General features: G+C 36.6%; 2 protein-coding genes across 4 annotated transcripts in view; one reads left to right on the top strand and one right to left on the bottom strand.

Annotated features, from left to right (window-relative positions):
* DPP10 (dipeptidyl peptidase like 10) overlaps positions 1-27,046 on the top strand; it is a 1,448,345-nt gene that overhangs the window by 1,164,933 nt on the left and 256,366 nt on the right. The window lies entirely within an intron of this gene.
* LOC119472341 (40S ribosomal protein S15-like) lies at positions 17,920-18,410 on the bottom strand. The gene is made up of 2 exons (XM_037741145.1): positions 18,257-18,410; positions 17,920-18,188 (listed from the first exon to the last, which is right to left on the bottom strand). The coding sequence occupies exons 1-2, from the start codon at positions 18,408-18,410 to the stop codon at positions 17,920-17,922; spliced, it is 423 nt and encodes a 140-aa protein (XP_037597073.1).

Genomic DNA, 27,046 nt, shown 5'->3' with positions numbered 1-27,046 from the left:
GGACTATATCCCCTAAGTACATGCTTGACCTTTTTTACCTTCTTATATTAGCACTTGATGAAATCATAAAAATAATAAATTTTGAAGCCTGTTGCTGATGAAATATGTATGTTTTTTTTTGTCAGGTAAATGTGGTGGAGGAGGTGCCTAGATGATATTTCTCTATAACTTCTAGCTTCTGTAATAGATTTCTTTTTGTGTGTGTTTTGAAGTCATTGTCATTAGTATGGACTACCTTTGAAATAAACACTTGAGAGTCCCCAGAGTCTATAATTTTTGAAATAGGAAGATTTTAGGATATTAGTATTTTTCTGAATATTAAAATCATAACCTAAAGATAACTCATAGGCTTTTTCTTTCTTATACTTTTTACTGAGTGGTAAAGATGAGCAAACTTTTAAAAATAGCCAGATGCTTTTAATACTCCTAATACAAATTTTAAAAAATGAAAGGAAAACCCCCTAGATCAAGCTTGTTCCATCTATGGCCTCTGGGCTGCATGTGGCCCAGGATGGCTTTGAATGCAGCCCAAAACATTCATAAACTTTCTTCAAACATTATGAGATTGTTTTTGCATTTTTTTTCTCATCAGCTATTGTTAGTATATTTTATGTGTGGCCCAAGGCAATTCTTCTTCCAATGTGGCCCAGGAAAGTGAAAATATTGGACGTCCCTGGCTTAGATTGTAAGGAAAGGGATCCCATTACATTTATGAATGGGCTGTACTGAAAATTGACAGCAACATCAGCATCCTAATTGTGTGCCAGATGAAATAGTACTGTTAGAATTTCTCTGAGCTTAACAAAGGATTTAGTTAGAACATTTACTTTCAAGCACCCATTCTATGCATTACACATTCTCTTTTTACCAGCAAAAATGTAATCTGTCTCATATCCATTTCTACAAGGACATTCTGGTGAAATTAGTGTGTCCAATAATTTAAACCAAGATGGTGACATCTAATATTTTATCCTCCAAGGTAACATCAGTATTTCAGAACTACTTTTACTATCTGAAAGGGGCCAAAAACTGATAGAAGAGTTTTCTGTTTACATCTTTATACACTATAGTAAAGTTATAAGATGTAAAGCTTGCACAGCTTTGTGACATAGGCATTTTTATGACAAATTAGGTGAGGATAATAAGATATTGTGTCATTTGCCCAAAGTTACAGAGCAGTACAAAACTCAGAATTTGAACAATAATTTTTCTGACTGTAATAAACATTCCACTTCTGCTTGCTAAATCAGCAATGAAATGCAATAGTTTTGCATTGTGACTTAGAGGTACTCCATGTATTCCACAAAAATAATTTATATTTTATTAGAAATTAAAATATAACCACATGAAATATGTGTGTGGATGTGTATCTATCTACACACTGAATTGCTAGATGTAATAAAATGCAGTCAAAAAGAGATTCTGCAGTACTGCATTTTTTTTCTTTTTGCAACATGACACTATGCTACTTCTAAGACTAAGGGCTAACAAATTTTAAAACTTTGAAAAAACATGATGAAAAAAATCAATGAAAGTTACCATATAGAAGCAGGAAGGAGATTTGAAGTGCCTTTCAAAGCAGATTACCAAACAGGCTGTCATTTTGACACCACCTAAGATGACTGTAGAATTACCATCATTGAGAGTTTCCTCATCAAGAACCCTGCCCTCCATCTTTATAGAGCTTACAAACCGAAGCGCTGCCTTGCTCAGAGTCTCTTCTGCTGTCTTAACCCTATCTTCGTGTGATTGCCCTTCTAAGCTCTACATGAAAGTCCCTTTCTCAGGGTATAATTTTATGCAATATTTTGAGTTGGCTTTAAGATTTGTGGACATATTATAGAAATACTCAGACATACCCAGCACATTTTTACAGATGTTCAAGGTGTTCCAAAGGTCACAGCTGCATCATGGATACAAGGCTTGTGGTAGAGAAAGATGGATCAAGGTTAGAGAGAATAAAAAGAAGGACCTGCTCCTATTTGTCACTTCCTGTGAAATGCAGAGGCTCATACTTGCCATTTTTAGGTGCTGAAAGGTGATTAGGTCCATACTTAAGACATTTTTCAGGTGCTGAGGGGACTCTTGGGATTTTATTTATTGTGAAAGTTTTATTTAGTTTGAAGTATCATTTTAAATGCAAGAATAATGCTCAAAATATATAATTAACATTATCTAGTGAAAAAATGCATGGACCTAGATATTAAAAGTGTTATTCTTTACTTATCTAAGGAACAAGTCAGGTGACAGTTTATATATTTTATAAGACAATATATTTTACGTATTATATATACATTTGTTTGTCTGGGTGTGCATGTGTTCTCTGAGAAGCAGACCTAAAATGGTATTTGCCCTATTTCACCCAGAAAACCACCACGAGGAGACACATGACCTCAGCATGAAGTTTGCAGTGGATCCAGAGGGGCAGCTGGATTTACCATGCAATTATTGGTCAACTGCTCCCCATAACAGGATCTCTTGAAGGAAATCTAAGTAATGCTTTTCCGTGTACCATAGTGTATGAAAGTTCCACACATAATTTAGATTATGAGGGAAGTTAACTCTGTACATTGCAAGGACTCCTGAAGATCTCATTCAATGCCATCATTGAACAATGGCAGGAGGAGTTATTAATGAAAACCATTGGTCAGAGGCTTTAAAACTTCAGGGTACCCAAGAGTATGTTCAAGTGTTTGCTAAAATGCCATTACCAATCTCAGAAATTAGGACTTAATGAATAAGTAATGAGGATGAATTTTAACAAGCAATCAAGGGGATCCTGAACTGGGTGGTCTGTATACCACAGTCTAAAAAATATTAACCTACCTAATGATGTAGAACATACAAAACTGTACTCATTAGAGTATATTCTATTTAAGAAGATAATGTATATTAGATTTTCACACTAAAAAATCTATTCTGGAGAATTAGGAGTTACTTTCACTTATTCAGAAAATCATACATAGTGTACAATATTATACAACTGAGGCATCAACAAATAGGTAATGTTTATGAAAGTTCAGAAAGGCAGTAGGGACTTGTAGGCATTTGGAGGACTTCATTTTCCCTTATCAGTTGGTATCTTTCTGTTACAGTAGGTGCCATTATCTACTTTAATCACCGGGGGAATTGTATTTGTGAATGACAGGTACTTACTTATGCAAATGAATTGCCCACAGTTAGCTAGTTTAGTTGGTCAAGCTTTCCAGGTCAAGTAGGGTACTTCTCAGATAAGATAAATAAATCTCTTGTGAGATAAAAAGGAAATCATTAGAGCATGTCATTCTATCTGAATTTCAAATAGTATTTTTGTATATTAATTTGTTTCCCACATATTATTCAGATTGACTAGATACATATTTCTTGAAATATTCACTACATTACTGAACACTGATGTTTTTGTGTTGTTTAGGCTCACAAAACTGTTACTCTAATGGGATGGATGCTCCAATGAAAATATGAAAGCCATATGAAAGTCAGGTTCAGTATAAATGCAAATTACTTTATCAGAAATATTGTGAAATCCTCTAAAAGGTACTAATTTGAAGTGAGTAGAACACTTTGAAAGTGGCTTTTAATGTCAATATCCCTGTAATTTTTAGTATCCTGAAAATAGTAATTATGACAGATTTATAATTTAAGAACAACTGCCTTTTTAGTTTGATATATTTGAGTGACCTAATAAAGTCATTCTTATTTGTTTCGCCATTTGATTTCTATTTTACAAACTTGAATGAGAGACTGCTTTCTTGGTGCTTAAGTTAATCTGGGATAATATAAATAGTGTTAAAATGATAGAATACAACATTAGACTTCAATTTTGTTTCCATTAATAATCAAAATTATTAGTTTGTGGTTTGTATTTTTCTTTTCATAACTGTGTGAATCATGCATTTATTTAGCAAATTACGTGCACCCTGATTGAGGACCCCTTTTAACTTTACAGCTGAAGTACCCAGATGGGACTCTGAAATATATTTTACAAATAACAAGGTCAAATAAGGAGATGGGCAGGCCATTTAACAGATATAATTTCTTAAAAATTTTAATATTCTTATGGAAAACCTTATCTCAAATAATTTCTAATATTCTAACATAAGTTTGTATTAGATACTCTGTTAAATACATTATCTACTATGAGTGCATTGTTCCATTGTTTCAGACTCCTGACTTTAATCTAACGGTGGGTACTTACATATGAACCTACAGAGAAAAGTCCTTTCTCCAGTGTGAACTGGTAGGGACTATTTTAAATTCTCCCTCTTAGGCTTGAGGTCGCAGTTCAAAGAACTAAGTGCTATAAAAGAGACCACAGTGTCTTCATTATTTTAAGATAAGATAAGCCCATTACTTATATTGGGATGATAGAATTTGGCTATTGAAATCTCAAGGATTGAAAGACTGACCCATTGCCATGTTATCATGTCTAAAAACAGTAGGCATGTTTACATATTGCTTTGAGAGAATTAAGAAAATTTTATGAGAAAGTTATTTGGAAACATAATAAATGAAATTTATTTTTCCACTCATTTTCAAAATATACTTTAGTACAAGAGTCCTGGTACATAGTATATATGAGAAATATTTAAATGAAGGGGTAAATTACATAAAAACTCTTAGAAAATAAATGTTTTTTCTCATAAATTCATTCAGGTATTTCAAGGAATATAGAATAATTATCTAAACTAACATTGCAATGGTCATTAATTTTCCTTGTGGTAGGAGGATATACAAAAGCATATTATTGATTTGCTTCTCAATCTTTTAAATTTTTTTAATAAGTTGGGAAAACACGTTTGTATATAGATTTTCTTATATTTGGGGTTTAAATAAATGTTCTGAATCACTTTGCCATTTTTCAACTTGCCCCAAAGCAAAACAAACACTTCCATGGTGTCTCTTGGAACTCCTCTTCTTTCATCTCCCAAACTGTCCTGTATCTTTAAAGTATTTTCTGAATATATGCCTCATCTCCTTCCTTTCTGTGGAAGCTGACAGTTTGTCAAAAACACAACCTTGGTAGCCTTTTATAGGTAATGACAATGTTTTATTCCATTTCCCACATGTTATAGAGACAGTATATAAAGAGGTGCTTTACTGGTTCCTCATTGCTACTTCAAAGTCATACCTCACCTTTTCTCCTTCAAAATCCCAGAATGTTTGGAGCTTTAAAGTCATCCAGCTATACAAATCCTTCCCCCTTTTCATTGTAATACCCACTGACATTTGGCATTCTCTGCCATTCATTTAAAGCTGTAGATTCTAGCTTACTCTTTCTCTCCATCTCTGCTTCTGCCTCTATTCTAGTTTACTTCCACACCCACATGCTCCTAAAACCACAGACTTTCAATCCCTTGTCTTACTTGTCTCCAGTGTCTTTTCCTTCACCCTAACTCAGCTTATCACTTAAAGGCTGAGACCCTACACTTTTTCATCACACTTATCAGCACCCTCCTAAGATCAATCATGATTCCCAAAGTTCCACACTCTCACAGGTTTTTACTCTCCTGATCACTGGTTAAAATAACCTAACGCCTGTCAATTGTTTGCATCCCTTTTTACTCTCTAACATCTCCTCCTATTATAATTAACATGGATTCCCCGTCCAAAGTAATAACCACTTCCTTGCAAACAACTTCCACTATTTTACCTTTTTCTTTTTGAATCCTATTCATCTGTCAAATCTGGTTTTATAATCTCCCCAAAGGTACACGTATATTACTGAAAAACACTAATTCAATTTCCTACTGTGCATGATTATTTTATACCTTCTATGTAAGTTTAAGTTGGCTTTATCAAAAGCCTTTCTGATCTGAATAGCCAAGTAAGTTCCATAGCTATTGATTTCAACTCATTGGTACTGGGTTATCATCGGGAATCGCAGTGATCAGAGATAAGCTAATAATATCTTCCTAGTCAAAAATGTTTGAAGCCAATTGGCTATCTTTCTTTCTATATGACAGTTATTCACACAAAGGTGTGAAATTTTCAACTATCATTCCTGGAATATAATTCATGAGTATGTATCAGTAATAATGTATGTCTCCTTTTATGAACATCATGAGCAAAAGATGAAAACAGGACAATCATCTCTTAAACACGTCAATCAATTACCATAGCCAAGTGCACTACAACATTATGGTTGTTTGAGAGCAGGGAGTGTTTGCTGCTCATTTACCCTCAACGTTTTTCCTAACCCTGACTCATGGTAGTAGTCTCAATATGTATTTATTTGAAATGTATGTTTTATTTTCCTGTTAGATCCTATAAATATCAGAGTTCCAAGAACATAACTCTGTTAAAGCCTTGTCTCATGTTTATTATTTTTGTGTATCTCTAAAGGAAATGATATTTCATGTATATTTTCTGATAGGAAAAGAGCAAAAGCCCCTACACTCAAGACAGCTGTTACAATCAAATGAGAAAAAGGAAAGGCAAATAAAGAGCATGTGATTCCCTACAGCTATGAACAGTGATGTGGAAAATATACTGGCTTTTAGGTAATATGGGGATTCGCATTCTGTCTCTACCATTTACTCCCTGTGTAACATTGTAAAAACCACAGTAAGTCTCTCTAAGAAAATTAAGACACAGAATCTGAAATGCCGTGAGTATTTGATATATGTTATCCCTTTTTATACACCTACCTCTTTGTAAGAAAATATTTCTGAGATAGAATAAAGTTCAGAATCAAAGAAAGAAAATGCTTAAGCCATTTTGACAGAAAATAGCAAATACATAGAAAACATAACAAAATAATAAACAATTATATAGGCTAATGCTGATGTGCCCAAGAGCTGGAAGAATACAGATTTTCTCTATAAATGATTCAGCCAAGAAATTATAGAATGATGATATAAAGCTATTCATCTGTATTCAAATTTTTATCTAAATGCCTAAGATTGACATGCAATATATGTTTGCTCTTACCCATTTGTAGGACCTTGACAAAATTAAAAAATAAATTTATATTCATTCACTTCATTCGCAACTACATTCTCTTTGAATCTATCTCTCTGTGCCCCCTTCTGGAAGCCTCTTTTAATTACTTTTTTCAAAGTGAAAATTGCATTTGTTACAATATGCCATTCTTCAATATTCAAATAAATATATTCAAATTGTGGAAAATGTGAGATGGCATATATTTAGTGAAATGAGGTCTCCATTTTGTTATTGATATTTGATCAAGAGTCTTTTTTTTTTTTTTGTCTTAGCTTTTACATGATTTTTTTTATTTTATTTTTATCCTGACTTTCTGGATTCTACTTCCTCAGGTAGAAAAGTAAGACACCAAAACTTATTTAAAGATAAGCTGTGAATAAGTGTTAACTTAAGGAAACGTCTAGAATATTCTCCATATGGAAGTTCATTTTTACAGAAATAGAGCCATGTTGTTTATGTTAATTTGTACCCAGATTTTTCTGCTCACGGAAACAGGATAGAGAGTTCTATGTCAATACACACATATGTAACTATGTCATTCATTTTAAAGAACTTGTGGTATTACAGGATATAAATGTACTATAATTTATTTAACTAATATTCTTAAAACTTTTTGAGATGATTAAAAATCAAATGAATTTTTTAGTCATAACAATTCTCTGAACATTTATCACACACTGCCTAGTATTTTCAATTGTTTTACTGAAAAGAGGAAGTCTTGAAAAAATGCATCATATGGTAAAATGTCAGTTTGAAGCAGTGTTTCCCACATTAAAAATATTGACTTCTTCTCTTTTCCAAATTTAGCTGCCAATTTAAATAACATTTTTATATTCATTTGTCTTTTATTGATAGAAGAATCAACAGTATCTGTCAGTTGGAATAGAGTACGAAGAGCAGGAGATCTGGAGGCAGGTCCTGTACTTAGACATGTCCTTTCATGCTTGATGTTCAAAAGCTAAAGGCATTTCCCTGTTTTCATTGGGAGAGGGTGAGCGATTACTGGAGTTTCTTTATTCTGGCACCAATTGGCCTTCTTATATACTGAGAGCAACATCATGAAAATGCTGTATAACAGAAGCAGAAAGCAGAGAATCCTCTCCTATCTCCAAAAAGTAGAAGTTAGCAAACACTGAGCTTTGTGTGTAGGTATGTATGTATGTAGGTGTCCCTAAAGATAATTTACTTTTTTTATTTTATGTGTTTTGAAACAGTTGAATTTGAAATAATTTCAGTGTATAAGAAACCTGCAAAATTATTTAATAAAATACTGTAAACTCTTTTAAATGACACTATCCTGTAGTGAAGATTCTCTTTTACTACATTTTATGTACATACACACCTATATACACGCACATATAGCTATTTTTTCTGAACCAATTGAGAATAAGTTGCCCACATTGTGCCCTATTAGTTTCAAGTACTTTTATTGTTTTTTTATACAATGATATTTTCTTAAAATCATAATACAATGATAAAAAAAGAAAATTAATGTGGATAAAATATTATCAGCAAGACTAGAGAACATATTCATATTTTGCCAATTGTTCTACTAATGTCCTTTTGGATTAAAAAAAAAAAGTCCTGGTTCTTAGTCTAATCTAGATTCACACAGTACTTTTATTTGGTATGTCTGTTTTGTCTTCATACATCTGGAATATTTTCATAATCTTTGCGTACTTGATATTTTGAAGGAGTATGGGACAAGTATTTTATAAATACTGCTTCATTTAGATTTGCCTGATATTATCTTGTGATTGCATAGATGTTACGTCTTTTGGGTTTTTGTTTTTGTTTTTGAGATGGAGTCTTTCTTTGTTGCCCAGGCTGGAGTGCAGCAGCACTATCTTGGCTCATTGCAACTTCTGCCTCCCAGGTTCAAGCAATTCTCCTGCTTCAGCCTCCTGAGTAGCTGGGATTACAGGCAGGTGACACCATGCCCGGCTAATTTTTGTATTTTTAGTAGCGACGGGGTTTCTCCATGTTGGCCAGGCTGGTCTCGATCTTTTGACCTCGTGATCCATCCACCTTGGCCTCCTGAGGTGTCGGAATTACAGGTGTGAGCCACCACGCCCGACCTTTTCAATCAATTTTTAAACTCTTATCTTTCTTTCTAATTCTTACCTTCTCCTTATAGATAACTAATCTCCTTAGTTTCTGGTTTATTTTTCCAGTGTTTCTTTTCCCACAAATCTGCAAATGCATGTATATTATATCCCCTTCTCTCTTACAGAAGCCTTAACATGGCTTAGATTCCTTTTGCAAATTGCATATTTTTCACTTAATGTTGTAGTTTGGATGTCACTCCATATTACCTCTTAAATATTTACTCATTTTTTTACAACTGCATAGGACTCCATTTTATAGAAATATGCAAGTGTACTCGACCTCTCTAATGTATAAGCCTTTGAACTTTTTTCAAGGTTTAGCAATTACAAACAATGCCTTCATGGTTAACCTTATTTATATTTTTGAAGTTGAATTATTAAGGAAAAATTCTAGACATTTATTTCTTGAGTCCATGGTGAATGCATACATAATTTTATTTATATTGTCAAACTTTCCCTTATAAATGTTGTACCAATTTACATTCACAATAGCAGTGTTTGAGAGTGCCAGTTTCCCTTGAGCTTTGCCATGAAAATGTGTTGTCATACTTTTAAATTTTTGTTAATATGAGAGGTAAGAAATAATAGTTAAGTGGCTCATGCCAGCAATCCCAGCACTTCGGGAGGCTGAGGCAGGTGGACCACCTGAGGTCAGGTGTTTGACACCAGCCTGGCCAACCCAGTCTCTACTAAAATTACAAAAAAATTACATGGGCATAGTGGTGGGTACCTCCCTCCTTCCCTCCCTCATATATTAGTCCCCAGTTTCAATTGTTGCCATTTTTTTTATATCCCTGAATATCCAATGTTTAGCTCCCTCTTATAAGTGAGAACATGTTTTCTGATCCTGTGTTAATTCACTTAGGATAATTGTTGCCAACATTTTTAATCAGATATGCAATGTGTAGAAATATGCTAGGAATAGAAGCACACTGAATATGGACATTGATGCGGTGTCATTTTGTTCTCTCTTAATCACAAGGAGCCTGTCTAAGAGAATATAGTTATCTTTTGTTTCAAAATAACTTGTAGAGTTGTTGTTTCTTTTTTTTTTTTTTTTTTTTTTTTTTTTTTTTTTTTTTAATCTGTTTTTAGAAAAAAAATATGTGGTCATTATGGAAGACATAAAAGTGGAGAGAATTTTAAAAGAACAAAATTGCCCATAGTCTCAAAACCCCAAATCCATCCCTTGAAGCATTTTTATTATACATTCCTCCAATATCTTATGTGTGTATGTGTGTGTGTGTGTGCGCATGTGTGTTTTACAAAGTAATATTATGCACTCCCAAAGGGAATATAAAGTAAACCATTTCACTTTTCCAAACTAAATTGTTATTGACCATTTTTCTATTGAACAATTATATCACTAAATTTAAATACAAAGTATTTTACCCAGCTATTGTCTGAAGAAAGCAAAGTTGTGTCATTACAGTGTTGTATATTGTACTCTTTTAAAAGCTTGATATATTTACAGATCAAAAGCATGTAACAGCACACCTGGGTTGCTATAGAGACCTCTAAATTTTATCAAGATTAAAAAATACTTCAACAATAAATGCATTTTTATAAGTATGCTAAAGACTTACCATAACTTAAACAACACCCACAAACATGTTTTTTTTTTGCATCAGTATTCTGGGAAAAATACAGGTGCAAGGTATTATATGCCTTTTAAATAGCTTCATTTTCTAAACTTATGTCTTTTTTTCTTCTGATACATCATTTCCTTTCACTTATTTTTGACTTTAGAATTGTCAGTGAAAAACTTATGCTCTTCAAACTCTTGAAATATGGCCTGCCAAACTGATAGTGTGAAGTGTGGAGAAAAATAATATATATACCTACATTGCACACATGTACATATACATACATGTATATATGAACATATGTAAACACAGACATGTTATATTTACATAAATGTTTTTTATATTTGTTTCTTCTCTATGTATGTGCTTACAAACAGAGCACCAGCATGAAGATTCTTAAAATATACATAGGACAGAATCAAGGTCATCTGCCCTAGATAAGAGTCATCATGCATATTCATAGCTCTGAAATTATGTGATAGTTTAGGGAGGATATTTCTGTAGCGACCTTTAACCTTAATGTCAGGGTATTGATTTGACAAGCATCTCTAAAAATCCATCACTTAATAATAAAAGCAAAGTTTAACATTATTATTTTTTTAAAAAACCCCAAACTTTAAAAAGCTTTGGGGTAGGCCAGGCACGATAGCTCATGCCTGTAATCCCAGCACTTTGGGGAGCCGAGGTGAGCAGATCATCTGAGGTCAGAAGTTCAAGACCAGCCTGACCAACATGGTGAAACCCCATCTCTACTAAAAAGACAAAAAATTAGCTGGTGTGGTGGTGCACTCCTACAATCCCAGCTACTCAGGAGGCTGAGACAGGAGAATTGCTTGAACCCAGGAGCCAGAGATTGCAGTGAGCTGAGATCACGCCATTGTTCTCCAGCCTGGGCAACAGGAGGGAACATCAAAAAAAAAAAAAAAAAAAAAAAGCTTTGGGGTAACTCTATGAGAAATACCTGACTTTTGTAGGCCATGACTACAGAATTTCATGTTAGCAGTGGCAGAAAAGAGAGTGCAGATGGGGTTGAGCTTAGGTTCCCATCTGCGATAGCAACTTGCAGCAGATACATGGCTTATTGGTTCAGCTATTTTCTAAATGCTGAGATAGAGCCTTGAAAAGGAGCAAACACCAAACTCATGGTCCTTTAAGCAGAATTTATCAACTGGATTCAAAAGAAGCAAAAACATTAGCATGTTGAAATAATATGCAGGTAGAGCCTGAGAAAACCTATTAATATCAAGTAGGAAATAGAACAATCAGAGCATGGTATAGTGATGTTAATGAACAAAGATATAAAAGGAAGAATCATAAATTCTTACTGCTGAAGTACTAGGTCTGTAGGACAAACAGGCTGCATGAAGCCTAGGCTACCTGGGATTTTTTTTTGTTGTTTTCTTGAGACACAGTCTCGCTCCATCACCCAGTCTGCAGTGCAGTGGCACGATCTCGGCTCACTGCATCTTCCACCAGCTGAGCTTAAGTGATTCTTGTGCCTCAGCCAGACGAGTAGCTGGGATTACAGGTGTACAACATCACGCCCAGCTAATTTTTGTAGTTTTAGTGGAGATAGGGTTTGGCATATTAACCAGGCTGGTCTTGATCTCCTGACCTCAAGTGATCTGCCCGCCCCAGCCTCCCAAAGTACTGGGTTGACAGGTGTGAGTCACCATGCCTGGCCAGGTATTTTTAAACTTCTGGATTTCTAGTGTTATTCTCATCTTCATATTGCTCTATATGTATCTTTTGATAACTCCTCCCTTTACTTGAGCTGGCCTGGTTCTCTACACTTTGAACCATTGAAGCTTAACTAAAACCACACTCTTTCTCACCACAGTCCCTGCGCGTTCTCTCAATTTTCTTGAGTTGTAAATTAATTCAGTCATCTGCCATCCATTCATCCATCTAATCCAAGAACCAATGTGTTACTTCATTCTTACCTCCTCTTCACTGACTTCCCCGCTTTCCTCATCTCCACTCTAGACCCTGTCCTTCCATTTCATTTTTTGCATTAATTAGTGCTCTTCCTCCTTAATAGTATCCTCTCAGTATAGTAATATATCTTCCTTGAACTGCCATGAAATCTTGGAAACGATTTTTCTCCTACCAGTCTTGTTTCTTTATCATTCCCCATATTTTTTTCTGAGTAATTAATATGATACATAATAGGACTATTTGTTTTTTAGATTTTAAAGTTCTACCACAAGTCTCTCACAGTCTTAAAGTAAGTTCTCCATGGCTTGGTTCTCTCTACTTCAGCTTTAGCTCCTGGAACACTTCCTGCCCCATTACCTCGTCTTCAATTACTTTCCCCATGTTTATATTCTCATGCACCTCCCTCTGGTTCTTCAACACTTAACTAAATGCTCATTTCTTTTTGCAACAATACTTTCTTAAACACTATCTGGACCCCTCTGTGCTTCCAAATCTATGCTACCTCTAACTAAGCACGTCTCATTGTCTGCTGAGTAAATATCTTAATTGGTCTTCCACTAAGCTGTCAGTTTGTTAAAAGCGAGGACTTTTTTATACTTAATTCAAAACCTGGAACAATGCCTGGAATATGCCAGTGACCCATGAACGTTTGTGAGATAAATTTACCTTGGGCATTGCAGTCCCTTAGATGTACATGACCTCCAGAGTCCTCTCACATTGTCCACTTGATCCATGATTCTCTGCAGCAGCATTGTCCATGGCGACTTGTTTACCTGCTATGCCAAACCCCGTGTGCCCAGCACTGTGCCCATGAGAATACATGGACACAGCTCAGAGATGCCTAGAAATAAGGCTCTGTAGAGTAAGTTGAACTACTGCATGGTTCCCGAAGACTGGTTTTACTGAGATCATCATTTGCCCTTCAGTTTTGTTGTACAGCACCTTCAACATAACATTACATTCCTGTGATTGACCATGCATTTAGAAGAACTCTTCAGTTGCTGCTTTTTGTCTTTGCCCTGCTTTAGGAACAAAATCAGTTATTTTAGAAAGATATGTCTGATAGCAATAGGAAGGGCTGAACAGCTGTACCGAGTGCAGAGAAATAAGAGTCACCTCAGGCATCAAACTGTTCATAGTCAGATTGAGAGGAAGTCAATGAATAAACTTGCTCATACTTTACTGTATTTAGTTTTGATTTACTGGATAAAATATGTCTTTAAATATCATAAGAAACCAGGTGTTGGGTAACATTTTAGTTTGAATTTGAAAAGGATTTCACGTGTGAGCAGCCAGTCTCCTTTGGAGACATTTCACAGGCACTATCATTAGTGTCAAGTGGAGCAGCCCAGGGGGGCCCCTTTACATTTACCATCTTTGTTCCTAAAATATCAAACGTAGTTTTTCCTTGTACGTACAGAAGCTAGGAGCTTGCCACTTTCTCAGGAGGTGCTAGCTCTGTGGCTGAGTTCAATTTGTGTTCAAAACCGCCTGAAGCAGAATTTCATACATCACCAGCTCAGGATCTCACCCTTGCAATTATCCTGTTGAAAGACTGTGGCAGGCAGAATAGTGATTCCCCCAAAATGTTCACAACCCCCGGAACTTGTGAGTCTCCTATCTTTTATGGCAAAGGGGAGCTGAGGCTGGAAGTCAGTTGAGAGATAATCCTGTATTATCTAGGTGGGCCTAATGTAATCATATTGGCTCTTAAAAGCATAAGAGGAAAGAAGAAAAGTCATTCTAAGAGAAGTGATAAAGCTAGAGGAAGGGACACATAAGCTCAAGAATGTGGGCAGCCTCTAGAAGCTGGGAAATACCTTCAGATACATTCACCAACGAAACATGGACTTCAGTCCTACAACTACTTGCAAAGAACTGAATTTTGTCAGTAATCTGAATAAACAAGGAGATGGATTTTTTTCCCTAGAGCCTCTAGAGGGCCTTCTCACTGACACCTTAATTTTATTCTGGTGAAACTTATGTTGGACTTGTAACCTACCAAACTGTAAGATAATAAATTTGTATTGTTTGAAGCCACTAAGTTTGTGGTGATTTGTTACTGCAGCATGGAAAAGCAATACAATGATCTATAAAAAACATTGATCACCTTATCCTTGAGAGGGCCAAGTATGTCTTAAAGAATATTGCAACCTGGCTGGGCACGGCGGCTCATGCCTATAATCACAGCACTTTGGGAGGCCAAGACAGGAGGATCATGAGGTCAGGAGTTTGAGAACAGCCTGGCCAAGACGGTGAAACTCCGTCTCTACTGAAAATAGAAAAATTAGCTGGGCATGGTGGCAGGCACCAGTAATCCCAGCTATTCAGGGGGCTGAGGCAGGAGAAATGCTTGAACCTGGTAGGAAGAGGTTGCAGTGAGCTGAGATCACACCACTGCACTCCAGCCTGGGAGACAGAGACTCCATCTCAAAACAAAAACAAAACAAAACTAAAAAACAGAATATTGCAATCTAACTGACAAAAAAAGATAAAAATAAATGGAAATTTCAACAATAATGAAAGAACAAGACAGTATTTTGAGACAGTAATTGGTTGAGTGGTATATAACAATGCATGATAAACTGGCAAATGAAATCTGCTAAGTTTTGAGCAAAGTCTTAATGTAAGAGTTAGAAAGAAATGAGTCTCAGTTTCCTGATCTCAGGTATATTTTAGAACCTAAGCACAGAGTTGGTAGATAGTCTTATGAACACTGCTTTATTTAAGAGAAAATGGCATATCATTAGGTTGAATATTTCATGATACTGATATATAGAGATTCCAGTTGAATTTGTCAGAAAAATGGCAAGAAGGAGACTGCATAAAAACCAAACTTTAATGTGCAAGTTGGAGGATTTGAAAAGGGATCAAATGGAGAGACTTTCCAGGAGAGAACAAATTGGTGATCATTTCAGAGTTGACAATGTCTACATTATCTCCCGAGACATCAAGGTCAATGCACCTGTGCTGAAAGTCACCCACAAAACTGAAGTCTGTCCTCCCACTCCAGGCCCACACTTACTCACAGGCATAACTCCCTTACCTCAGCAGTGGGCAATACATAATTTCTGAAAATGAGACAATACAGAGTAATCTCCCACTCATCTTTCTTTGATCTAACAGACACCAGCCTGGGTTGTAAGAAATTTAGGGAAAGGATTCGCTATTATTTTTGTTTTCAACTCTTCTCAATCTGGGACAAAATGAAGGCCACTGAAAGGCAGGAGAAATACTCAGATTATTACTCTTTTCCAGCCAAATACGGGAGTATTGAGGGAACAAGGAGATAACAAAGATGCTTTTAGAATAGCTCTTAATGCTCTCTCTCTTCCTAAACGGATATGGCCAAGGCTGAGAAGGGAACCATACATATCAGAAATGGTCCCTCAAAGTGCCCCAGCTGCTCATTGGCTCCCAGGCCTGAAGATAGTCAGTCTAGAGGCAGATGCTGCATCTAATATCTCTTCCTGCCTGAGGTTCCATAGAGTCCAGTTCCTGTGGAAAGCCATATAGGGCAATAAAATGAGTATGATCCTCTTAGTAAGAAATTATGGGTAGAATTTCTGCCTTCGTGTTTGTAAATAAGGGGACTTCATGTGAATTACCTTACTTCTCTGGACTTTATTGTAAATGACACTGATGATATTAATGGTGCCTCTCTCAGAGTAAGCATTTATGGATTTTTATGTGATTTTTAGTGAGATAAATCTTCAGTGAAATGTGAATTATAAAATGTTAGTATTCTTGTAGTTACTATTATTGTATTAATTTTCTAGAGCTTCTATAACAAAGTACCATCCCTTGGGTGGCTTAAACAGCAAAAGCTTATTTCCTTAATGTTCTGGAGGGTGAAAGTTTAAGGTCAAGGTGTCCACAGGGTTGGTGTCTTCTGAAGCCTTTCTCTTTGGGTTGTATATGGCCGTATTCTCCTTATATCATCACATGATGTTCCCTTTGTGTAGATACGTGTCCAAGTTTCCTCCTATGAGAACATCCAGGCACACTGGATTAGAGCTCACGCTAATTATTTCATTTTAATTTACTTTTCTCTTTAAAGACCCTTTATCTAAATGCAGTCACATTCTGAAATACTGGCTGTTAGGACTTCAGCATATAAAATTCTAGGGGGATACAATTCAGCTCATAACATTATTACAATTATTATTATTAATTACAGTTCAGTGGTTAAAATAATACTTTGCATAATGACAGTCATAGGTTTATTTAAAAACTGAATACCTATTTCAGGTTCCTTTGAGGCTTTACAATCACAAAGTCACTACTTCTCAGAAACAACAGCAAGCTGGCAGCCTGGCTCCACTGCCTCTGCTTTGTTCAAATGGCCATCGAAACCAGTGCCTTGGCCTCTGTGGGCTTTGCCACCTTTAACATGAAACTTTCTCTTCATAATATGGACTCATTTTTTGTGCATCATAATGGAGTTGTTTGAACTGTAGAAGTTGACTCCAATGACAAAATAAATATGAAAAATAGCAACTTTCTGTAGTAACTCTAAATTTCCTTCTGGGAAAACACACAAACATACATGTGTGCACACACACATACATACAATCCCCCACCCCTCCAACTGCTAAAATTTTCATGCCTAATTGGTATTTTTTGTATAACCATTTAAGCTGTTTTCTTCTATTATGGCTTCCCTCCTACCAGGCACAGAAACTGTACAGGATATTTAGGGAGAAGGGCTGTATTCCACACTTCCAGTAGTCCCAGTTGTATCCAGTCCTCCAAGAAGCAAAGACATGGACAGTGAGTAACATTTATCCTGGGGAAACTGATCAAGAAAGAGAAGCCACCTGGATAAAACAAGTCAAGGAAATTTGCCTACTCAGAACCATGATCTGAGATGCTAATCATTACAAAAGCAGGTTTTATTGGTCCATTTAATTTGATTTGGAGAGAAATCTCCCTAAAGGATTTGGGGATTTTGCAGACCTAAGGCACCAACACACAAAGTAAAGTTGGATTTTACTATATTAGTTGTCCCTATGGAATCAGTTCATCAAGGCTGCTAATAACTAAAGCAGTGGCTTTCAAACTTTAATGTCTTTAAGAATTATCTGGAGAGCTTGTTAAAATGCCACAGGCTCAAGAAATTCTGATTCATTCAGTCCTGAGTGGGATCTGGAAATCCACACAGTATCAAGCCCTCTTCCTCACCCCAGGTGATTTAAATTTTTCTAACAAACACTTATATAGTGTTTATTATATGTCAGACACTGTTATAAGCATTTTATAAATGTTAACTTATTTAAAGTCAAAAATTTACATTTTGTTATCCTTTTTTTTTTGAGATATGTGTGCCTTTACTAGCTAAGGCACTACTTGAGGGGGGTGAAGCAGAAATAGGTGGCTCCGATGCCTGGCGGGCCGTGCTTCATGGGCTTATAGGTGGTGGAGAGCTCGCCCAGATAGTGGTTGGTCATCTCTGGCTTGATCTCCACCTGGTTGAAGGTCTTGCTGTTGTAGACGCCCACCATCTCCAGCAGGATGATCATGTCCTGCAGGTGTGTCTTCACCACTTCCGGCTTCTGCACGGGCGGTGCCTCCTTCTTGGCCTTGCGCAGGCGCTTCAGGAGCGAGCGCAGTTCCGCTTCAGGAGCGAGCGCAGTTCCGCTTCAGGAGCGAGCGCAGTTCCGCTTCAGGAGCGAGCGCAGTTCCGCTTCACGCTGGGGTTCAGCCGCCGCAGCTGGCTCGCAATGTACGGCCTCATTAGCTGCTCGTAGGACAAGTCCAGCAGCTGGCCCAGGTCCACGCCATGGTAGGTGAACTTGCTGAACGTCCACTTCTTTATCTGCTCTACCTCTGCCATCTAGGAGAGCAATGGAGACGGAGTTGTTTATCCAAGGGCAGTCTAGCAAGTGGCAGAGCTGGGGTTTGAGTTCAGGCAGTGTCGTTCCAGGCCACCTTATTTTGATGCACATTCTCTACCAGCATACTTTGAGAAACATCGCTGTAAGGAATATTCATACAGATGTAACAACTTCCCCTGTAAAGCAAATGCTTCCTGTCAATTATGGATACCTCTCTCTATTGAAAACCTACTTTGTGCTAAGCACTCTGGTAGACACACAAGTTTTTTATTTTTTATTTTTTTAAGTATTACAAAGTAAGTGTGAAAAAAATTCTAAATTAGCCTTAGTTAACCCATTTGGGTCTCTCTGTGGCCTAATGGTGGACCTAACTCATATAGAAGAAGGAAAGCCAATGTTTCTGTTCTTCCAAATACTCAAACTGCTGTTTAATACACCCTGGCTCCATCCAGTGCAGAACTTATGAACTGATGCCCCTATGGTTTTTTCTTTTTCTTTTAAAAAAAGTATGCGTTTGAAAACAGTTTGAAATTTACAGATCTATTTAAAGACTACGAGCAGTATAAAAGACCTTCATATACATGTCACCCAGAATCACCGACTGTTAATATTTTACCCCATTAGGTCCAGCCTTTGCACACACTCTCAGTTTCTCTCTGTCCACATGACATATACACAAGTTTTTCAAATTAACTTTAATTTTTAAGTTTCGGGGTACTATGTACAGGATGTGCAGGTTCATTACACATGTAAATATGTGCCATAGTGGTTTGCTGCACCTATCAACCCATTACCTAGGTTAAGACCAGCATGCATTAACTATTTTTCTTAATGCTCTCCCTGGCAGGCCCCAGTGTGTGTTATTCCCCTCCCTGTGTCCATGTGTTCTCATTGTTCAGCTCCCACTTGTAAGTGAGACCATGTGGTGTTTGGTTTTCTGTTCCTGCATTAGTTTGCTGAAGATAAAGTCTTTTAGCTCTATTCATATTCCTGCAAAGGACATGATCTTATTCCTTAATATGGCTGCATAATATTCCATAGTATATACACAATTTTTTTAACCATTAGTACCATTAGCATTTTCTTATGGGGGAAATGTTGGTACTTTGTCCAAGATAAAAATAATAAATGAAAAAGTTGGTTAGAATGTAATATATCCACTTGTCAACAATCATTTTAGCAGTTTTAGAGACCCTGTAACTGGAAATATTCACCCAGAATCAGTTATTTCATCACATCATTTAATTTCCATTTGATCATTATAATCAACATTATTATAACTGTTTTTATTGAGCACTTGTTATGAGCAAAAAAATTTTTGCATTATCTTATTAATTCACCCAACATTATAATATTATAATAATCTTGTCTGTCCCTGTAACTATAATTCTTCCAGTCCTCCTCTTCACTTATGCTCCTGTAGCCACTCTGGCTTCCTTGTGGATCTATGAGCATTCCAGGCACATTTTGGTCTCATGACCTTTGCAGCTGCTTGTCTATCTACTGGAATATCCATAAATGAATTCTCTCACTTTCTTCAGTGATTCACTCAAATATCAGCACGTTAGTGAAACCTTCCTTTTCCATATTTAAAATTTCAACACTTCCCTAATATTTTCTTTCCTCCTTCATGTTGCCTCAATCCCATCTAACATATGTCAGTTACATTTTTTCTCTCTTAAACATTAGTTCAAGAAGCCAAGATATTTTTCTATTTGGTGCATTCCTGTTTACCAACTCAGAGAACTGCGTCATACATATTGAGGTCCTTTTTAAATATTTGTTGAATAAATGCCCATTGTTAAAATACAGTGAAAAGGAAGCCTAGAGAGGTTATATCACTTAGCCAAAGACAAGTTTCTGGAAAGTGTCAAAGCAAATATGGTATCAGGAAATTGCTTGTAGAGCCTAAATTCTCAATACCTCTAGTCAGCTGGGAGAAATGTGAGGAACATAATTTAGAGTTTTACATCCTAGGGCTTCCATGTTTTTGGTGGAAAAGCTTAATGCACACACTTAATGGCTCTGATTTTTGTGGTCACTTGTGCCCAGCTTAACCACAGGAAATAATTTGACTCCATAAGAATAAGTGATTTTGGTGGTAGTACGATAGACATGCCTCCCATTTGCAAATATATTTGCTATTTTCCTCATACTTTTCCATACATTATTTCATTTTGCTTCATAATGGGACAGTCAATCAGGGTTCATTATTACCTTTGTGTGGGTGAGGAAGTGGAAGCTCATTTCCGTTAGTGGTTTTTCTCAAGGTCATACAGCAAAAATATGGTTATATCAGAACTACGGGCAAGGTTCCCCATCTCTGACATGATTTTTTACTAACAGTTTTCTTGCTCAGCCACTTGTGCTACTATATTATACAAAATACATCTCCTAAAAAAATTAATGCTGGCCCTATAAAGTTGTAGGTATGGTAAGAACAGCAGTCTCGGTGGTATCTACAAATTCCTATATTACTTGGTTGATTTTACTCAGCAGTACCAAAGGGTAGGAAGTTGAGCAAGACCCTCTGGTCATTTGGAGACAGACATTTAACAGTAAACTGAGCCTGAATCTTATAGTTCCCAAACTTGGCTTCCTAAGTGACCAAGCAGAGATGGAATTTAAGGAAGAAGCATCTTCCCTGTAAACTCCATCATTGTGGTCACCACAAATTACAAATACTTATAACTGAAATATATATCTAGAGACATTACCAGTGGCAACTCCATATGGGTCTGTAGCAACTCTATTCTTGCTTTCTCTGAGGAAAGAATTTAGCTGAGAGACAGAAGGTAGAGTGAGAGACTAAGGAAGTTTTAGAGTAGGAGTGTAAGTTTATTAAGTTTTAGAGCAGGAACAAAAGGAAGTAAAGTATACTTGGAAGAGGGCCAGGCAGGTACCTTGAGAGATCCAAGTGCCCCACCTGACCCTTGACTTGGAGTTTTACAATAATACATTGGTATGGTTTCACGGTTTCTGTTTCTTCTCCCCTGATTCTTCCTTGGAGCAGGCTGTCTGCATGCACAGTGGCCTGCCAGCACGTGGGAGGGACTGCATACGCAATGTGCTTACTGAAGTTGTGCACATGCTCACTTGAGGTGTTTTTCCCCTTACCAGTCAAGTGTTGCAAGAAGGTCATATACCAGTTAAACTCTTCCATTTTGCCTGTTAGTGTACATGCTTGAGCTCCACTCACCCAACTCCTGTGATCTTATCAGGAAGCTGCTGATCACCAGCTTCGAGTGTTTCTATTTGGAGACTGCCTTTCCCTGGCACCAGCCACAACGAATTATTATTTTAGAGCAAGTTTAACATCTGCCTGACCATCTACTAATGGTCACCTGACATTCCTGGGAGCGACACTCTCTTGCTCTGCTCATGTCTGCCTAGATACCTACTCTAACAGAGATATTTAGTCCAGTAAAATAATAGATTTGATGTCATTGTCAGTCACAATGAGTTTTATATTTCCAAGCAGTTTTTAACTTCATTATGTCTCTTAAGAGCAGTGAACATATTTAACTTTCATTTTAAATAACCCAGTAATATTAGTATAAGTAATAATCTCCTTAATTATCACATTCCAAAAAAAATTCTCAGAGTTGTCAATGGCTTATTTAATATCTTGCAGTTAATATCACTTACTTTCTTGAATGCAAGTCTGTGCTCTTGTCACCACACTGCAGTGGGGCAGGAGAAATATCTGGCATATACTAGGTACTCAGTTGACATCAGCTTTCTCTTTCTAATTCTCTCTTCTCTGTAATTATTTTATCATCTTGCAGCTTTGTGAGATGATTGGATATTTTAATCTCCATTTTGATGAATAAGAAACTGAAGCTCAGAAAGCTTTTGTAATTGATCCCAAGAAGTGGAATTTAAATCCAACAAACAAAGAGAAACTAGTGTACTGAATATTTGCATTAGGTTTTATATGTTCCAGGTCACATTTCAAAGTTGCCTTTCTGTTAGACTTCACGATTGTCAGGACTGCTAGGAAAGAAGTTTCTTGATGGTCCTTTTAGAATTATTTGTATTCAGAATTCTTTGGTTCTATTTCAACTATTTACTGTTGCACAACAAATCTATATCTAAGGTTAGTAGCATAAAACAATAGGATTGCATTATATGTCATGGTTTTCCTGGGTTAGAAATTTGAATAAGGAGATTATTGTCTTCCAGTGGATATTCACAGAGATTATTTGATAGTGTTTAGTTGCAAGTGTGCTGGTCTGGAAGGCCCAAGAAGGCCTCTTGGTGCTTTGGAAACGATAGGACCTTAGAGAAAATGGTGACTGGTTGAGATGGCTAGGAGGCTAGGTTTACCCGGACTATTGATCAAATGCCACACGTGGCCTTTACAATATGATGGTTTCAAAGTGGTTGGATTTCTTACATAGTATCTCAGGGCTCCCATAGAGAGTTTTCCAAGAGACAGGAAGCTGGTAGTGGAGCAAAATTAGTAACACCACTTCCACTGATCAAAGTAGTCCATATTCTACTGATCAAAGTAGTCACATACCCATTCAGATTCAAAGGAAAGAAGGAAAGTGGTATAAACACAACCTCTCACTGAGAAAACATCACCAAACTTGTGGTCATCTTCAATAATCACATTTTGTGTAGTTCTACTCTATGAGTATAAGCATGATGGCATCTGACCTGGTTGCAGTCTGAGCTGTACAGTACAGTTTGGGGGTGGTGAAATGTGGAGTGATGAGCATTAGAAGATGCTGCTTGCCTCTGAGAAGAAGGATTTCCCTAGGCAAAAAGTGCAAAGTAGTTAAAGTTGATCTTTGCTGTTCTGTGTGCTATTAATCTTGAGGTGAAGGTTTTGGGAAACTGAATTCTGTTCTAGCAACCAATGCCTGCCATCACCATATCTACTAGGTTTCCTAAGACAATGTTTCTCAAGTTGCTACAATTCTGTATCATGTTGACCATTTTTACCATATCAGGATCCTTCTTGTAGCATTTTTTTTAACTTCTTTTTCTAACTTAATTGACTCCATTTTATTTAAGTTTTAAGATAAATGTTCATCACTATTATATATAGAAAGCTATTATCACTTGTCATAAGTAGAGATACTTCTGAAAATAAAAATGAGAACTATATAGTGTTATTCAATTCTAGCAAAAGACATGCAATCTTTTGTTAAAAGGGAAGAATAGGAAGAATTAGACATTGAAGACATGCTATCACCAAATGAAGACATTTCTCTTGGCTTAAAAAGACTTGAAAAAATAAATGGAAAAGGAATAACTTACTCAGCATGCAAATCGAGGTTACACAATGATCTGCCTGAATAGCATGTAACATCGTCTCTTATGCCTGTAATAGTATGGAGTATTTGGGGAATGTATTAGCTAGATTGTGCTATGTAGAAACCACCTCAAATCCTAGCGGTATAAAATAATCATTCAGTTGCTAACCAATATGTGGGCCAGCAGTTCTGGCTCAGTTCAGCTGAGACAGCTCCTTTCTGCTCCATGCTGTTATCTGAGCTCATAATATAAAATTGAGCAGGCCCAAATAGTGTGGCTGAACAAGGAAACGGTTGGCCTCTTGAGATATCTGGACATTTTTCACCATGTGATCTTTTGTCCTGAAGGGGGCTAGTGCAGCCTTGCTCACACAGTGGTAGCCATCAAAGTGGGCAAGAATTTGGGCCAGAACATACGTTACTCCCATCACCTTCTATTGGTGAAAAGAAGTCACCACACCAGCCCAGATTCAGTGAGTGGAGCAATAGATTTCACCTTGTAATGGCAGTGGGAACAAATAATTATGGCCATGTTTTTCTCAGAAAGCCTCTCATTTGGGGAGGCGTATATTTGCAATTGTATAGCTTTGACTTAAAGCTTGGAACTGGGCCAGATCATATATAAGCTACACAAACTACTTTTGTTTCTCTGTCTTAAGACCTAGGAAAACATTTCTCAAGATGCACTTCATGAAGAATTGTTGTTTAGTGAGGTGTTACTAAGTATTCTGGAAACAAACATCCAAATACAAGGCTTCTAATATTTTAGGGAATGCTGTAAAATATAATTCATTTTAAAATTCACAATGTTCATGTGATTGTATCAGATAAATTGAGTAAACCAGTTTTATTCGGTGTCTCAGACTAACTCCAGAACACTTTGATCATAGACCTTCCAAGTTCCATTTAACAAATATTTGTTACATGCTTTGTTCCAAGTCCTCTGTTAGACCTTGGGACTAGATCAGTAAACAAAGCACATGCAGACCCTTTTCTCAAAGATCATACAATGTGGTAGGCAAGTCCAACCCAGATGGCCGTACAACTACAATGGTTGCACCAAGAATACATATATTAGGAAGAAAACATACTGAATATTGTACAGATGACCCTTGAGCAACACAGGTTTCAGCTGTTTGGGTCCACTTGTATATGGATTTTTTTCAATCAATATTTTGGAAAAATTTTTTTGGAGATTTGTAACAATTTGAAAAAACATGCAGAGGAACCTAAAAAATTAAGCATGTCATGAATGTATAAAATGTGTGTAGATACTAGGCTGGGCACGGTGGCTCTTGCCTGTAATTCCATCACTTTTAGGGTGGGACACCTGAGGTCAGGCATTCGAGACCAGCCTGGCCAATATTGCAAAACCCCGTCTCTACTAAAAATACAAAAATTAGCCAGGCATGGTAGTGTGCTACTCGGGAGGCTGAGGCAGGAGAATTCCTTGAATCGCAGGGGCAGAGGTTGCAGTGAGCCGAGATCACATCACTTCACTCCAGCCTGGGTAAAAGAACTAAACTCTGTCTCAAAAAAAAAAAAAAAAAAAAAAAATGTGTAGATACTAATCTAATACAAAGTACATGCATCTATTATAAAAAGTTGACACTTATCGAAACTTATCCACCCAAAGATTTGCAGATCATACATGGTACAATTCACAGTCAAGAGAAATGTAAACAAAAATAAATATGCAGCTGGGCGCAGTGGCTCATGCCTGTAATCCCAGCATTTTGGGAGGCCAAGGCAGGTGGATCACCTGAGGTCAAGAGTTCAAGACCGTCCTGGCCAACATGGTGAAATCCCATCTCTACTAAAAATAAAAAAAAATTAGCTGGGCATGGCGGCGTGTGCCTGTAATCCCAGCTACTCAGGAGGCTGATGCAGGAGAATTGCTTGAGCCTGGGAGGCAGAGGTTGCAGTGAGCCAAGATTGCACCATTGTACTCCATTCCGGGTGACAGAGCAATACTCTGTCTAAATAAAAAAGAGATGAAACATTCAATCATAATTGCATAAAATTTACTGTAGTAAGTACTACCGTAATAATTTTGTAGCTCCCTCCTGTTGCTATTTGGTAATCTTAAGTGTTGAGAATACCTACTTGAAACTCTGCATGATGCTGATAATCTCCACGTGAGCAGTTAATTTTTCTGGTAAATTGTATATTGCAGTAAGAAGTGATTTCTCCCAGTTCTCATGTATTTATTATTGTGTTTAATGCATACGTAAGCATTGAATAACACCATGAAACCCACGTAAAATTCTATTTGTGATGCTCAGAGTGCTCCCAAGAAGCCAAGACATGTCATTGAAAGAAAAACTTAAATTGCTTAATATAGACATCTGCATATGCTGCCATTTTAAATAATTTATCATGAACGGACAATATGAACTCATGTTACTGATATATACAAAACAGTAATGTAAACATATAATTTTCTTCATAACATTTTTTCTAGTTTATCGTAAGAATACAGTATATAAACATATCACATTCAAAATATGTGTTAATTGACTATGTTATTGGTTAAAGATTCCAGTTAACAGTAGGCTATTAGCAGTTAAGATTTTAGAGAGTCAAAAGTTATGTGTGGATTTTTGACTGCATGAGAGGTTAGCCCCTCTAATCATCATGTTGTTCAAGAGTCAACTGTATAATTATGTAATATTTAGAGGTCTAATTTAGTTAGGAGGAAGTAGCTAGATGAAAGTGTAAGCCACAGGCCACATGTAATGTCAAAAAATAAGATAGGGACATTGTTTTGGAAACTGTTGCATTTCCTGTGCTGTCCCATATAGTAGCTACTAGTCATAGGTGGCTATTTAAATGTAAATTTGTTAAAAATTTAAGTAAATATAAAAATTCAGGGCTTTCTTTAAATGAGTCATGTTTCATATACTCAGTAGCTACAAGTCATTGGTGCTACTATAATATTACAGAATAAAACCCTTTCGTTTTTACAGAATGTTCTATTAGAAAGCATTTATCTACAGCAGAGGTGAGCAAACTATATTGGTCATTGGGCAAATCCAGCCTGTGGCTCGTTTTTGCACAATCTGCAAACAAAAAAGAAAGAAGGGAGGTAGGGATTAGGGACAAGAAGGAGAGAAAAAAGAAGTAAGAGAGAAAGGGAAAAGGAAGAAAGGAAGGGGGAAAGAAGAGAAAGATGGAGGAAGAAAGAAAGAAGAATGTAGCAAAGACCCTACATAGCCTGCAAAAACTAAAATATTTACTGTCCATCCCTTCGCAGAAAAAGTTTGATGACCTTTTCTAGAGCCATGCTTTTCTTCTTGCTTGTCCTTCCAATGCAATATTGTGGGCTTGTGTTTGCTGCCTGCTTAGAAAGCTACCTTTGGTAGCTT

This window comes from Cebus imitator, unplaced genomic scaffold (genome assembly GCF_001604975.1).
Source record: "Cebus imitator isolate Cc_AM_T3 unplaced genomic scaffold, Cebus_imitator-1.0 Scaffold95, whole genome shotgun sequence".
Classification (NCBI taxonomy): Eukaryota; Metazoa; Chordata; class Mammalia; order Primates; family Cebidae; genus Cebus; species Cebus imitator.
This window is presented reverse-complemented; position numbering and strand designations above follow the sequence as displayed.